Consider the following 13,021-nt stretch of genomic DNA (forward strand, 5'->3'; position numbering starts at 1 on the left):
TCCCATCACCCCTAAAAGAAATGCTGCACCTCCCATTCCCCTCATCCCCATCCCCCAGAACCCACTAATCTACTTTCTGCCTCTATGAAGTTGCATATTCTAGACACTTCATATAAATGGAATCATACAATATGTGGCCTTTTGTGTCTGGCTTCTTTCATTTAGCATGATATTTTCAAGGCTCACCTATGTTATAGCATTTAGTACAAGTTATTTTTTAAGTGAAAAAAAAATTCAATGCAAGAATGACTGAGCACCAAATTCCTCATTCCCCTATACAAACAGGGCCGCTCCAGTTGACTTCAGCTCTTTCCTTGCAGTGGCCTGAAACCCTCAGTGAGCCAGAGCTACCTACCCCTGCCAGAAAGCACAGAGCATGAATGGCAGCTGCTGGCCACTGCATAAAGCTTCAGGAAGAAAGCTAGGTTGGTGGTCACATCCCAAGATGTGTTTCCCCTCAGTACCTTAGAATAGCTCCTGGCTATATGGGTCCAGCCTCTGCCCCCACTTGGTACCATTACTCTGCCATCCTAGATAGACAGGGGCTTTCAGTGTTGAAATCTGAGCCACAGTCTGCTTATGGTTATGGGGCCCAACGATTGTAGGCCTTGCTCTCCTTCTGTGACCAGCTTTGGGTTTGAACAGGGCTGCAGGACCTGAATCAGGCACGACGAGTGAGGAGCAGACCACAACTTCTGAGCTGAGAACCTCTCTCCTCCCCTGCCAGTGTGACCACAGTCTACCTTCCTGGACTTGAGCATCTAATGCTGTGTGACCCAAGAGAGACCGCTTCTCAGCCATCAAGGAGGGCTCTGTGCAGATACTCCTAAGACCTGGTAACCTTTCCCAGCCCCCACTGGCTATGGGCCTCCCTCCTGTGTGCATCTGTCTGGGAGAGCCCTGATCACAATGAATTGGATGATGTGTTTGTGAGTTGATTCCCCCAACCAGCTTGGAAGGATCTTGGAGGTTGGGACTGTGTTTTATTCACCTTATACCTTCAGTGTCCTTCATCAGCATGTGATCAGTTAGAGAAGGAAAAGGCAGTGAAGCAGTGGCGTCTTGTACCCCAGTCACACTGTGAGCTTCCCAAGAACAGTGGCGTCCCCTCTTCTCCGCCTCCTCTTTCCCTGCCTCCTGTGACAGTAACATCCGACAAGAGCTTGGGCTCAGAGTAGGTGTGTGGATGAGTGATGGCTTCATTCAAGATTCAAAAAATCTCCACCTGCAGGACTTCTGGATAATATCTTTATTTAGCTTAGGTAGGTGTTTCTTATACGTTGTTGGATACTTGGGGTTAGACTTTATTGCACTCAGTAAGTGTTCTTAAGCTCTTATTTATGATAAATGCAAACACTCAAGTAAAATGCAGTCTAAAATAAAAAACTCCTTGTATACATACATTTTAAAAAGACATTTTAATACACAGGGCATAGACAAAGGAGACCGGTCCTCTCACTCCTGACCTGGTCCTGGTGCCTGGATTTGGGCACTCCTTCTGCTCTCTGCTCCTCTGGGATGCAAATCCCCAGCCCTCCAGGAAAGGCACAGGAAGGAACCGCGCTCCCGCCTGGAGGGAGGGCAGTGGAACACAATTCCCCCAGGCACAGAGTCTCACACCCCTGTGGTCAGGGACCACCTGCTCAGGCAGGGAGACTGCCTCTGTGCCAGTATCCCGAGCTGCCTCTTCCCTTCAACCCTGATGGCTCCCATTTGTCAAAGAGATTGGACAGGCCCTGCCGGGACCTGTTCAGATGTTTCTCAAGCCAGCCAGGTTCCACAGAGAGCCAGCCAACGGCTGGGTTCAGGGGCTTCCGGGGAGCTCCTCAGAGGTGTCTACAGGCATGAAGACCTCCTGACCTTACCGGCCTCCTAGCTCAAGCACAACTCCAGAAGGCTCCACAGCTCCTGTGTGGCCCCTGCTATGTCCACTGTCTGTGGCCAGTATGCAGAAGGACAAGTCCAGAGTTGGGGGCAGGCATGATGCTTCGGGCTTGCCCATAGCCCAAATACAAAAATCAGCCAGACCAGTATCTGTGGGTTTCCGTCCAAAGCTTAGATCCCCCTGGCTGGCTGGCTGCCCAGACAGGCCAGGCAGACCATCTAGGCTGCCAGGCTTTCCACCTCCTAAGAGCGCACCTGCACCTGGAAATGCTCGCAGCGGGCATGCTTCATGGTCAGCCCATAGATGGGCGTCATGTCCACCTTCACACCTGACGGCACGCTGAACTCTACTTGCTGCAGCAGGATAGCCAGGAAGAGAAAGACCTGCAAGCGGGCAATGGTCTCACCAATGCATTTCCGCTTGCCCAAGCCAAAGAGAATCACCTTCTCGCTCAGCGCCTTGTTGACGGTGCCATCAGCAGTGAGAAACCGTTCCGGGCAGAACTCAGATGGGTTGCCCCACAACTTCCTGTGATCAGAGAGAGGCAGCTGAAGGAGCAGCTTGGGGTTCAGAAGCATCAAGTGAGTTGTACCCCAGTCCAGAAGAGTAGGGGATGGGCAAGTGGCCCAGGGACAGCAGGCTCTGGAGCTCGGGAGGGGGTAGAGGGCAGCCTTCCTTCTCAACTTACTGGTCGTGGTTGATCTGCCACTGGTTCACAAAGATGCAACGCCCCTTGGGGATGTAAAAGCCACTCAGATTTGTGTCTCTTGTGGTACTGGGGAGGAAGAAAGCTCAGTCAGCCTCGGGGCCACAAGGAGATCCCCTGCCTCCCATGCCATCTCCCTCCCAGCAACCCTGATCAGGCACATGCATTGGAATAAGGCCAAATATCAGATAGCAGTGGATCCACAGGGCCTCACCTGTGGGGGATGGTCAGGGGTACAAAGGAGGAGTGTCGGAAGGTCTCCAGGATGAAGGCCTCCAGATAGGGCAGCTGGGGTCTGTCTGAGAGCCGGGGCCGCCGCTCCCTGCCAATCACTGCATCTGCAGAACACAAATCACCAGATGGATGACTGGGCAGCCCAGACCCTGGCCAGGCGCCCTGCCCTGAGCACTTTGCAGAAGCCACCACGTACCCAGCTCTTCCTGGATCTTTTTCTGCATGCTGGGGTTTGTCACCAGGTACAGGAGGCTCCAGGAGATGGCAGTCGTGACTGTGTCAAACCCTGGCCAGGGATAAACAGAGCAAGAAGTTAGGTGGTTGGTGGGTCAGGGCAGGTGGGCATGGGAAGGGCATATATCAGGGCTCATACCAGCTCCAAAGAGGTCCATGACAACATTAACGACCTTCTCATCTGACAGTTGGATATTGGCATTCTCATCCAGCCTTTTGTCCTGACAGTGCTCAATCAGGCTGTCTGTGATATCCCGGATGTGGCCCTAGGAAAGGCCTATAGGTGAGCAAAATCCCAAACCCAGACCTACCTCTCTATCCAGGGCTGGTCCCTCACCATCCCTAACAACCCTGTTCAGAGGTGATCCCCCTGCCTCCAAGACTGCCATTCCAACCTCTCTTGCCTCTCCACAGAATACTGGCCTCAAATATTCCCTCTAGCTTCAGAATACTGGCAGCCTCAAGTCAAGGGACACCTAACACAGAGTCTCCACCATTACCATCTGGACATGCTGTTTAGCCTTTTCTCCCCATGAGCCCAGGAGACCAACTCTTTGACTCTTCTTGGCCCCCCAACAACTAGGTACGGTCCTGCATTGACTGGCTATTCAGTAAATATCACTGTCTGATGGAAGGATAGAAGGGCCAGTCAAGAAACAGTTCTACTTCCCTGCCAAGGATGGAGTCCACTCCACCACTGGCTCCAAAATCCCAGTGTATAGGCCCCCGAGAGTCTGTTAAACCCCATACTGCTCCAGTTCTCTCTGCCTTCTGGAGCCTTATACCACCTGCTTCCCACCACCCACCTGCCCCCCACTAGCCTGTACCTTCGCAAATGTTTTGTAGTGTTCCTTGACCATCTTCTGCATGAAGCTGTAGAATTTCTCATTCAGTTCCGTGAAGACATCCAGGGCAGGGTTGGGCAGGTAACGGAGGATAGGGATGAAGTCAGCTGGGTTCCCAGAGGCAGCCACCTCCCCAAACTCATTACTCAGGTTGATTATGCTAAGCAGCTCTTGGTTGTCATGGTCGTAGCGTTGGCCAAAGCATATGGCACAGATGACATTAGCCACCGACACCACTAAATACCTGTCGGGTTCAAAGTGCCCAAACTCTGCCATCAGCTCCTGGAACTTGCTGCTGAGGTACTCGGCCTCCTTGCTCACATGTTCCTCCAGGTAGGAGGAGGATGAGGCAGCCGGGTCTGAGGCAATGGAGAAGCTCTTCAAGGCATTCTGGGCCAGGCGCCGGCGGGCAGCCCACACCGGCCCAGAGTCTGGGTTGAAGGTCAGGCTCTGGCCATCAGTAACCAAGGTGAAGCTGTAGAGGTCGGGCCGGCCCTTGAAATCATCACCTTGCCGCACCAGGGCCTGCCGGATGGTGTCCAGGCCACTGAGCACCACCACGGGCGTGCAGCCGATGCGGATCTGCAGCACATCCCCGTAACGCTGGCTCAGCCTCGACAGCGCCAGGTGTGGGTTCTTCCCCAAGGTCAGCACGTGCCCGAGCAGAGGCCAGCCCCAGGGCCCTGGTGGACTCTTCAGGCCTTTGGGGACCTGAGGCTGCCAGGCCCTGACCACCCAGAATACCAGGCAGCAGATGGCAGAGGCCAGGAGAAGCTCTGTGGCTGAGATGGGGATGGAGAGGCCAAATGCAGAAAACATGATCTTCATAGAGATCTCCAGGTGGCTGATGAGAGGTGGACAGGAAGAAAAGATTAAGACTTCAGGAGGGGGTGAGCCAATGTCCTAGTGTCAGCATGCTGGTCAAGGAAAAGGGGAAACCTTTTTATCTAAAACTACTCACTAGACATGAAGGGGAGGAGGTGGTAGGAGATGTTTGTTGAGCTGCCAAGAATTTTAGTCATTCTTCATTCAGTCTTGGCCATAGGGGACAGGGGACTGGAAGTTCCATTGCACTAGCCACACTGTTCTCAGCCTCAGTTCTCAGAGTTCAACTGATTTAAAATTTGAAAGCAACTGGAGATCCAGCAGATTGAGGCTCCCTGTGATAGAAATCCAGGCCAGGATTTTTGTGAGGCTCAATTCTAAATGAATGAATTGTCTGGGCCTCCCCCATTTCTGAGTCACCAGAAAGCCCATAATAAATGGAAGGCTCCCACCAGGCCAGGACTGCAAGAAAACTGCAGACTGGAATAAGGAATATTAGGAATGGATCTGAATTAAACAGAGGCAGAGACAGTACTTTCTCCCTAGGTGTGATCTAGAAAGGCAGATTCGTGGAGCACTCTCTCTACAGCACTGGGCTCAAACTAAAGCATCTTCCTGGTGTCCTGGACTGGAGGTGAGGGGACAGTTTTTCCAGTTTCATGGCATGACCTTGGACTTATCATTTTACCTTTCTGGGCTGTGGTACATCGGCTGAGAGAGGGGGTGGGACGTGATCCCTGATTCAGGGCACCCAGCTAGATTTCAGAGAAGAGAAATCCCAGATCCACCCTGGGGATCACAGTCTGACGAGTGAGGTTTCCCCACAGGACAGCCACACAAGACAGGGAGGCTATAAGGTTCCTACCTCAAGTACGTTAGCATCTGTCTAGGGGGCCACCCAGGGAACTGGATCCCAAAGCACCCTCCAGCCCTAATTCCCTGAGTAAATTCCTCGAGTAAAATGGGAAGAAGCTTGGTGGGCCGTAATGTCCCTAACTGGGCACTGGGCGCCACAAGGACCTCCAGCCTTAGACGGTAGGAAACTAAAAGGGATGTGACCGGTGAGTTGTCAGGGACTCATGGTTTCTCTCTCTGCAGCTGGTTGTCTCTCACTGATGGCGCCCCACGCAGAGGACAGAGAAGACAGCCAAGGAGATAGGGAAGGCCCCAAGCTAGCTGGGCAGTGCTCACATGGGCCCCTCCTGTCCAGCCAGCGCATCTCAGCTCTGACAAGCCATTCCTTGGGAGGGGAGAGCCAGCCACTGGCCACAGCAGCTTTTAGATAAGGCAAGATACAGCTGGTAACCCACCCTGTCCTCTCCATCCACCCTCATCACACAGCCTGAAGAAGGGACTGCACATGCTCCCAGCTTCCCACAGCTCTCTCCGGACTCCAGCCTCTCAGGTGATCCTGACGGGGAAGCCCCGAGGCATTCAGGGAGTCAGTGGGGAATGGAGGTGCAGCCTGGGTCCTGAAGTCCTGAGAGGCGGCCATCTTCATCTAGAGTTCTGGTACCACCTGTGGGACCTTGGGCAAGTCCTGCCTTTCCCCTGGCCTCAGTTACCACCCCCACCCAGGATGCTGAACTACCTGGTCACTGTCTGAGGACACTCTTGGCCTCGTTTTCTGAAGTGCTAGACCAATGTCTTCCTAGGAAGACTGAAGGCACCAGAATTTTCCTTTTATTGGGAGGTAAGGGGCAAGCCAGAGGCCCCCAGAACTCACCTGCTGCTGTGAGGTGCTGAGCTGAGCTGCGAAGGTTGGTCTCTGGAGCCAGGGACCCCAAGAAGATCAGGGAAAGCTACAGGGAACTGTCACCTTCAGGGTGAGGGTGAGGGCACTGCCACCTTTATAGTGGATTTGCACGCTTGGCCACGCCCCCTAGAGCTCGGAGAGGATAGGGGGTGGGGCAGGCTGAGGGGCAGGGTCGCTGTGCCCCCGGATGGAGGGGAAGTGCAGGAGACTCGGGGGGACAAGTAAGAACCCACCGTCGGGACGCCTCATCTAAGTGCCAACGTGTAAAGGAGTGAGGACTGTGGACACCTGGGCCCCCCAGTTCCAAGATACCCCATGGACAGCGCAGAGCCCAGTGCAGAGCCAGGGCTTTGCGGAAAAGCCCCCAAACAGCCTGGAGAGTGGAAATGGGGGGCCTCCATCCCTGGGCACAGGGGCCCCTCACTCTTATTTTTGCAGCCACCGGAACACTGGGCTTGCAAGTGCCTCCCCCTCGTTACTAGCTAAGGGGACCAGGCAGGCAGGGGCGGGGCTGCCGGGTGAGGACCTCCTTCCCGGAGTTACTGAGTCTGGCTCGCGTGAGAAGCGCTGCGACCCCAGCCCCGAGGTCACCGGGGCCGGAAGGCCAGAGGCGCCGAAGGGCTGTCCCAGGCCCCTGGAGCCTGCAGAGCCCGGGCGACTAGCAGAAGTTTGCGCTCTTGACCGATGGGCAGGAATGGATGAAAAAAAGCGCAGTCTCGTTGAGCGCCCACTAGCGGCTCGGCGCCGCCACTAAGGCCATTTTGGAGTGCTGCAAACCGGGGTACCTCCAGCCGGGACCCACTGGCCTTCCTGACCCCGGCTGCTCTGGCAGGGTTGGAGAAATCGGGCGGTGAATGGGGCTATGCGGCTAGCTCCCCGTGGCCTAGTAAAGGGTTACAGGGAGGCTCTCAGTCCAGGCCGCGGAGGGGGGCACCCGGCTGACCTCCCCCGGCTAGCGTGCACGTGTCTGGTACATCCCTCCGGCGGGCAGAGGTCACGCAGCCCATCCCCGCCCAACCTGGCCGGGGGCACGGTGCCCGGGGGTTGCGTGAGAAGCGCCCGGAGACCACGCAGCCACCCGGCCGCCGAACTCCAGGCTCAGGTCGGGTCCTGGCACAGTCACGCAAGGCGCTGGGGGGAGGGGAATCGGGGGCGGGGCTCTTGAAGCTCCAGCCTCGGGGTGGGAATGGACGGAGGGCAGCCGCCTAAGCCTCGCGGGTGCGCGATTGGTCGGGTACCGGGCGGTGCAAAGGGCCCAGGTTTGCGTGCGGAGCTGGGCTTTTGCCGGCAAGCGGGCGAACTGTTTGTGTCTGTATTTTTGGTCCACGCCTGTGGCTGGACACGCAGCCCCAGCACAGCCTTGGCAGGCTGCCTCCAACGCTGTCCCCACCCTGCCGAGACCCCACACCCCCATGTTGGGTGTCCGAGAAGAAAAAGCCATATTTTCGTTGTCTGACTCAACCTGTCCCTAACTAATTACATCAGCCCCCGTCCCCGCCGTGCTCCCTTACCCAGTGAACGGCCCCACCATCCGCCAACCCAGGCCAGAAAACAGAGCCTCATGCAGACCCCTCACCTCTCTCGTCAGATGCCACCTCGAACATTGTCACAAATACTTGCCAAACGCCTTCTATGTGCCAGGTACTGTTCTGGGTGTCTGCTATTGGTAGAGAAGTGAACAAAACTGAGAACTCTCCTGCTCCCGCGGAGCCTACCGGGGTTGGAGGTGGGGGGCAGGCGCGGTGCTGCGGCGTCGAACACAGATAATGCACAGAGACTGTCAAAAGGTGGGCAGTGCTATAGAGAAAAAATTAAGCAGAGAGCAGGTAGGAATTACTTGGGCGAAGACTGTAATTCAAAATGGTGTAGCGGAAGAAGGCTTCACTGTGAAAATGACACTAACCGGAGGCAGTAGTGTGGAATCAAGAGTCAAGGTGCGCAGATAATCTGGAAGAAGAGCCCACCCGGCTGAGGGAACAACAAGTTCAAAGGCCCTGCACAGTGGCTTAGAGGGAGGGGGCAGTAGCAGGGGCATTGGAAAAGTGCACCGGGAAGTTTTCCTGGAATTTCGTACCTCTAGGGGATGGGATGCTTGTGGAGGGAGGACAGCCCTGTACCGAGTGCAGAGAGCACCTGGTTAAGAGACACGGGGCTTCTTCTGTGTGAGATGGAGACGTCCGTGCTGACATCTGTCCCACCACCACATGGCCATGTCCTCATCCAGACCCCCGGCAGAGCTCCCCGTCAGATCTAGACGTCAGTGTGTCTAGAGCCTCCAAACCTGGTTCCAATTTGTCTTTCCCTCCCTCTCATTCCTTCTTCATCTGTGGCAGCCAGAGCAGTCTTTTCAAAAGCAAAATCTCCTTCTGTCACCACCTGGCCCCTTCACTAGTTCCCATCTGAATGGAAACAGAATCCTTAGCAGAACCCCCAGGCCTGCCTACCCCTACCTCTAATCTCCCCTACTTTAAGTCTCAGCTGCATCACTTTCTTTGGGAAGTTTGTCCGAATCCTCTCCACAGCAGGTTAGGTGTCTCCTGGTCTATGTTGGGAGCCCTTCTCCATGGTGATCCTCAGGACACTAGACCCTTGCTGTGACCCCAGACCAACTTGTCACACCTTCTGCCATGCCCTGCCACAGAAAAACAGCCTGTGGGAAATTGACCTGGTAAAACAAGTCCTTGTAAGATATCAATAACTGGTGAAGGAGTTAAATCCAGCTGTTTTGTGGACAGGGCACATGCCCAGGGTGTTGAGCCCAAACTGTTGATGCTGTAATGGTGGAACTTAGGCAATAGAACCGGCAGGAGACAAGGGGGTATCCCGGGCCTTCCGTCTGTCTCCTGTCCTTCCTTTCATTTCACCTCTGCATCTCTGGCTCAACCTGACAGCTTCATGGTACCCAAGAGATGTTTGTCCTTCAATCCCAGGTGGAGCTAGAGCCACAGAGAGTAGAAAGAACCCATGTGGAAGTGTGGCAAGAAAGTAGGGAGCAAGGCCTGCCCATATCCTTCGTCCTGATCTGCAGCCCAGTTTCTCCCTGGGCTGCCCAGACTCCCCACCAGGGCCCTAGCTCTAGAGAATCATGGCTGCCTGCTCATCAGGGCTGAGAGACCACCCACTGGGGCTCCTGGCCAGAAACCCAGAAAATCCCTTCTCTTGGTGAAGGACACAGTGCTCCGCTCTCACTCTCTAACAAGCTCTAGACCCCAAAGATTTTCATCAGCTAATCAAGGCAATTCCCTTCCCACTTCTCAGCGGGAGAGACTGATGCCAAGGGGAGAAGGCATAAGGACGCAGGACAAAGCAGAGCAGGGCCTAGAACTGCAGCCTCTTGCTTCCAGGCCAGGGCTTGTCCCACCAAGATTTATTGTCCCAGACTGCCAGCAAGGCCCCAGAGGGCCAAAGATGGACGGGCCCAGCTCCTGGGTCAGGCCCCCCCCAAGCTCCCATACTCCTGGACAAGGGTCTGGTGCACTCGGGTGACGGGAGACATTGCGCTTCTCATCTCAAGCCCTGCCCCGGCAAACAGCTTGCAAGACCGAAGGGAGCCCTCAGGAGCACCTGGCAGAGAAAGAGGGAGACAGGCAGGTTAGAGGACCTTGACCTGGGTCAAAGTATGCATGCCTTTGCGTGAGAAGCTCTTTGGCCAGGATTCCCTAGCGATCGATACCAGAAATGCAGAGGCAGGGGGCAGTGGGGAAGGGCGAGGGCTCGGGACTAGAGGGGTAGAGACAGCTGAGGGTCTTGGGCCAGCAGAGGGATCCAGCCTAGAATCTTTAGTCAGCACTGCTGAGGTCTATGTGGCAGGGGGATGGGGAGAGAGTAATACCCACAACAGCCCCCTACCCCACAGTGGAGACAGGAACCACACCCCAAGCACAGCCTAGGCTGAGTGTGTAGCCTGTGCTACAGAAGCTGTGAGAAGGCTGAGGTTGGGGTGGGGGGTTAGATAAAGGGACTCTGGGAGAGGGAAGGACCGGAGAACAGTCATGGAGTAAGCAGCGAATAGGAAGGGCGTTCCTGGCATGGAGGAGGGGGCATCACATGAACGCAGCATGGGCTTGGGAGGCTGAGGCGAGGCAGTTGAGAAGAGCAAACTTTGAGTGGCTGTGGAGATGTGGGACTGGCCTCCCAATGTGTCTTCACCCCGCCTAGCCCCCTTCTACCCTACCCAAGGCCAGAACCCTGAGCACCTGCCCTTCTCCCCCCTGTGCCCAGAGATCCAGAGATACTCAGTGTGCAGGAGCCAGGGCTCAAATGGGGCAGTCCATCTGTCTCCCTGGCTCCTGACTGCTATAGTTAGAGGGATGATACTTTTCCAGGATAGGCTTGGTCTAAGCCTATTATCCTGGTATAATTATTCAAAGTGCCCTCTTTCACTCTCAAAAGAGTCCTGGCTTGGACAATGAATTAAGTGGTCACTCTGGTGGCAGTGGACATCTGAGAGGTTTTGTGTGCCCAGAATCCATTCTCTTTTCTGGCAACACTACTCTGGTTGTCCTTTGGGGACCACCCCACCCCTACTCTCAGCCAATAGTTTTGGTGGAGCTGAACCTACTGCAGACTAGCAAGCTGGCCTATGACCCAGGCCAGGCCAGTGAGAACACTGTGGGGGGTGGTTATGAAACTGTTGTAAAGAGAGGTTCTTTTATTGCCAGGGGTGACTAAGCTGATGAGAAAATAAGTCTGGGCCTACCAGTGGCCATTTTTCAAGAAAGCCTACTTTATAATGATGCCCATTCAGGGAAAAGCAGAACTGGGAATAGGGGTGGGGAAGAGGGGCAGAATCGATGACACTGAGCACCTAGATCCAGTTATTCCTGAAGCCAGTAGAGTTCCCCCACAAGACATCTCTGTTATGTGAATCAGTGTTCTCATCCTTTCCCCTTTTGTCTTTCTTCTTCATCTCATTTTCTTCTTCCTCCTCTTCTCTTTCTCCTCCTCTTCTTCTTCTACTAGGAGTTGTGGTTCGGGACTTGCAATTGAAAAAATTATAACTGAAACCTGCCAGCCAGAGGGGCTTACCCGGCAGTGTTCTCTGAGCGATGACAGCTCAGCTCTTGAGACAGGCCTCAGGAAGGCCTGGGCAGGTTGGACAGAATCCTAAGAAGTTCCTCCTCTCTTACAGCTTCCTACTGGTCTGTCCCTGTGCCCCAAATGCCACCATCAGGACCACTGTGAGAGGCTGACTCCATCCCCAGAAGCCCCCATGATGGCGTTGAGGAGCTGCTGGCTGGTGAGAGCCTTGGGAGAACCCGTGGGCAAAGCAGGAATCCTCAGATGAGCCAGGACCACCGCACTGTGCTAGGAGCGGAGCCTGCCGCCCTGCTGGCTGCTGTCATGGCAAGGAAGCAACCATTGCCGAGCTCCTGATGTCCAGTTTTCTATCCCAGCTGCTAGCTGAGGAAGAGATGCCATCCTTTCCTCCAGTTCAGAACAAGCCAAATTGAAGTTTTCAGAAAGAAGTTTATGAGGACTCTCAGGGGAAACAGTCCTTATGACGGCCTGCAAGGCCCTTGCAGACGTGGCTCCCATTACTCTGGCTGCTTTGCCTGTTGCTCTCTCTGCCCTTGGCTCACTCCTCTCCAGGCCCAAAAGCCTCCTGGATGTTCCTAAGACTCCCCAGGCAAGTCCCTGCCTGTATCTGCCAGAGTCAGTCTCTGAAGGAAACAGAGCCCCACCCCCTCTGCCCAAACTGGGTCATTGAGGAGAGTTTAATAAAGAGACCATTCAAAAAGGTATGGGCAAAGCTTAGGGAAACCAATAAGGGACAAGGCAGTGCCCCAGGGCTATGACAGCAGGGTCAGAGGTGACAGGGAGAAGGAGCAGAAAACAGAGCCCAGAGAAGGTGGCCATGGAAAGGCTACAGAGAGGAGCTGTGGCCTTTGGCAGAGGTGCAGCTGGCATGCAAGGACCCTACAGGGAGAGAGCCTAAGTATTCTGAGCTCACTGTCCACACACCCTCTAATGTCCCACTGGTGCCTTCAATGGACTGAACAACTGTAAGCCAGAGGACAAGGGGCCCATTACTGCAGACCACAGAAGTCACCCTTGCAGGACTGAGAGTAGAAAAGAATGCAAAGTGGATCTGGAGAGGTAAGTGGAAGATACCCAACATTCTGCCTCAGGGCCTTTACACTTGCTGTTCCTTCCACCTGGGAACTCTTTCTCCCCAAATCATCATCTTCTCAATATGCCCTCCTTGGCCATGTAAAATGGTTACCCTGACTCACTCTCTGTCCCTCTTCTCAGCTTGACTTCTACTTGTAGCACTTACAAAGTTGAAATATACCTGTATTTTGCTTATTTATGTTTTGTATGGTCTACATGCCTCAACTAGAATGTAAACTCCAGCAGAGCAGGGACTTTGATCAATGCTTCAACAATAGTAAACCAGCACACTGTGGGCACTAAATGAATATTTGTTAAATGAATGGGAACATGTCAAACCTCCAAATAGAAAAATATACCAGATTTGAAATGGTAGAGGTCCAACTGGGGAGCTGAATGGGTCCCTCCGGTCCAGATCCTCT

General features: G+C 54.4%; 1 protein-coding gene across 2 annotated transcripts; it reads right to left on the reverse strand.

The window, feature by feature from the left end:
• Nucleotides 1-1,234: 1,234 nt before the first annotated feature.
• Nucleotides 1,235-7,332, reverse strand: LOC118923650 (cytochrome P450 1A1). Of its 2 annotated transcripts, none has more exons than XM_036907691.2 (7): nt 6,456-7,332; nt 3,887-4,748; nt 3,199-3,325; nt 3,022-3,111; nt 2,806-2,929; nt 2,574-2,660; nt 1,235-2,413 (listed from the first exon to the last, which is right to left on the reverse strand). In XM_036907691.2, the coding sequence occupies exons 2-7, from the start codon at nt 4,730-4,732 to the stop codon at nt 2,128-2,130; spliced, it is 1,560 nt and encodes a 519-aa protein (XP_036763586.2). In that variant the 5' UTR covers nt 4,733-4,748; nt 6,456-7,332; the 3' UTR covers nt 1,235-2,127. The 2 variants fall into 2 exon arrangements, with proteins under 2 accessions (XP_036763586.2, XP_057344958.1); XM_057488975.1 differs by lacking the exon at nt 6,456-7,332 and adding an exon at nt 4,866-4,992.
• Nucleotides 7,333-13,021: the final 5,689 nt, after the last annotated feature.

This window comes from Manis pentadactyla, chromosome 11 (assembly GCF_030020395.1).
Source record: "Manis pentadactyla isolate mManPen7 chromosome 11, mManPen7.hap1, whole genome shotgun sequence".
Classification (NCBI taxonomy): domain Eukaryota; kingdom Metazoa; phylum Chordata; class Mammalia; order Pholidota; family Manidae; genus Manis; species Manis pentadactyla.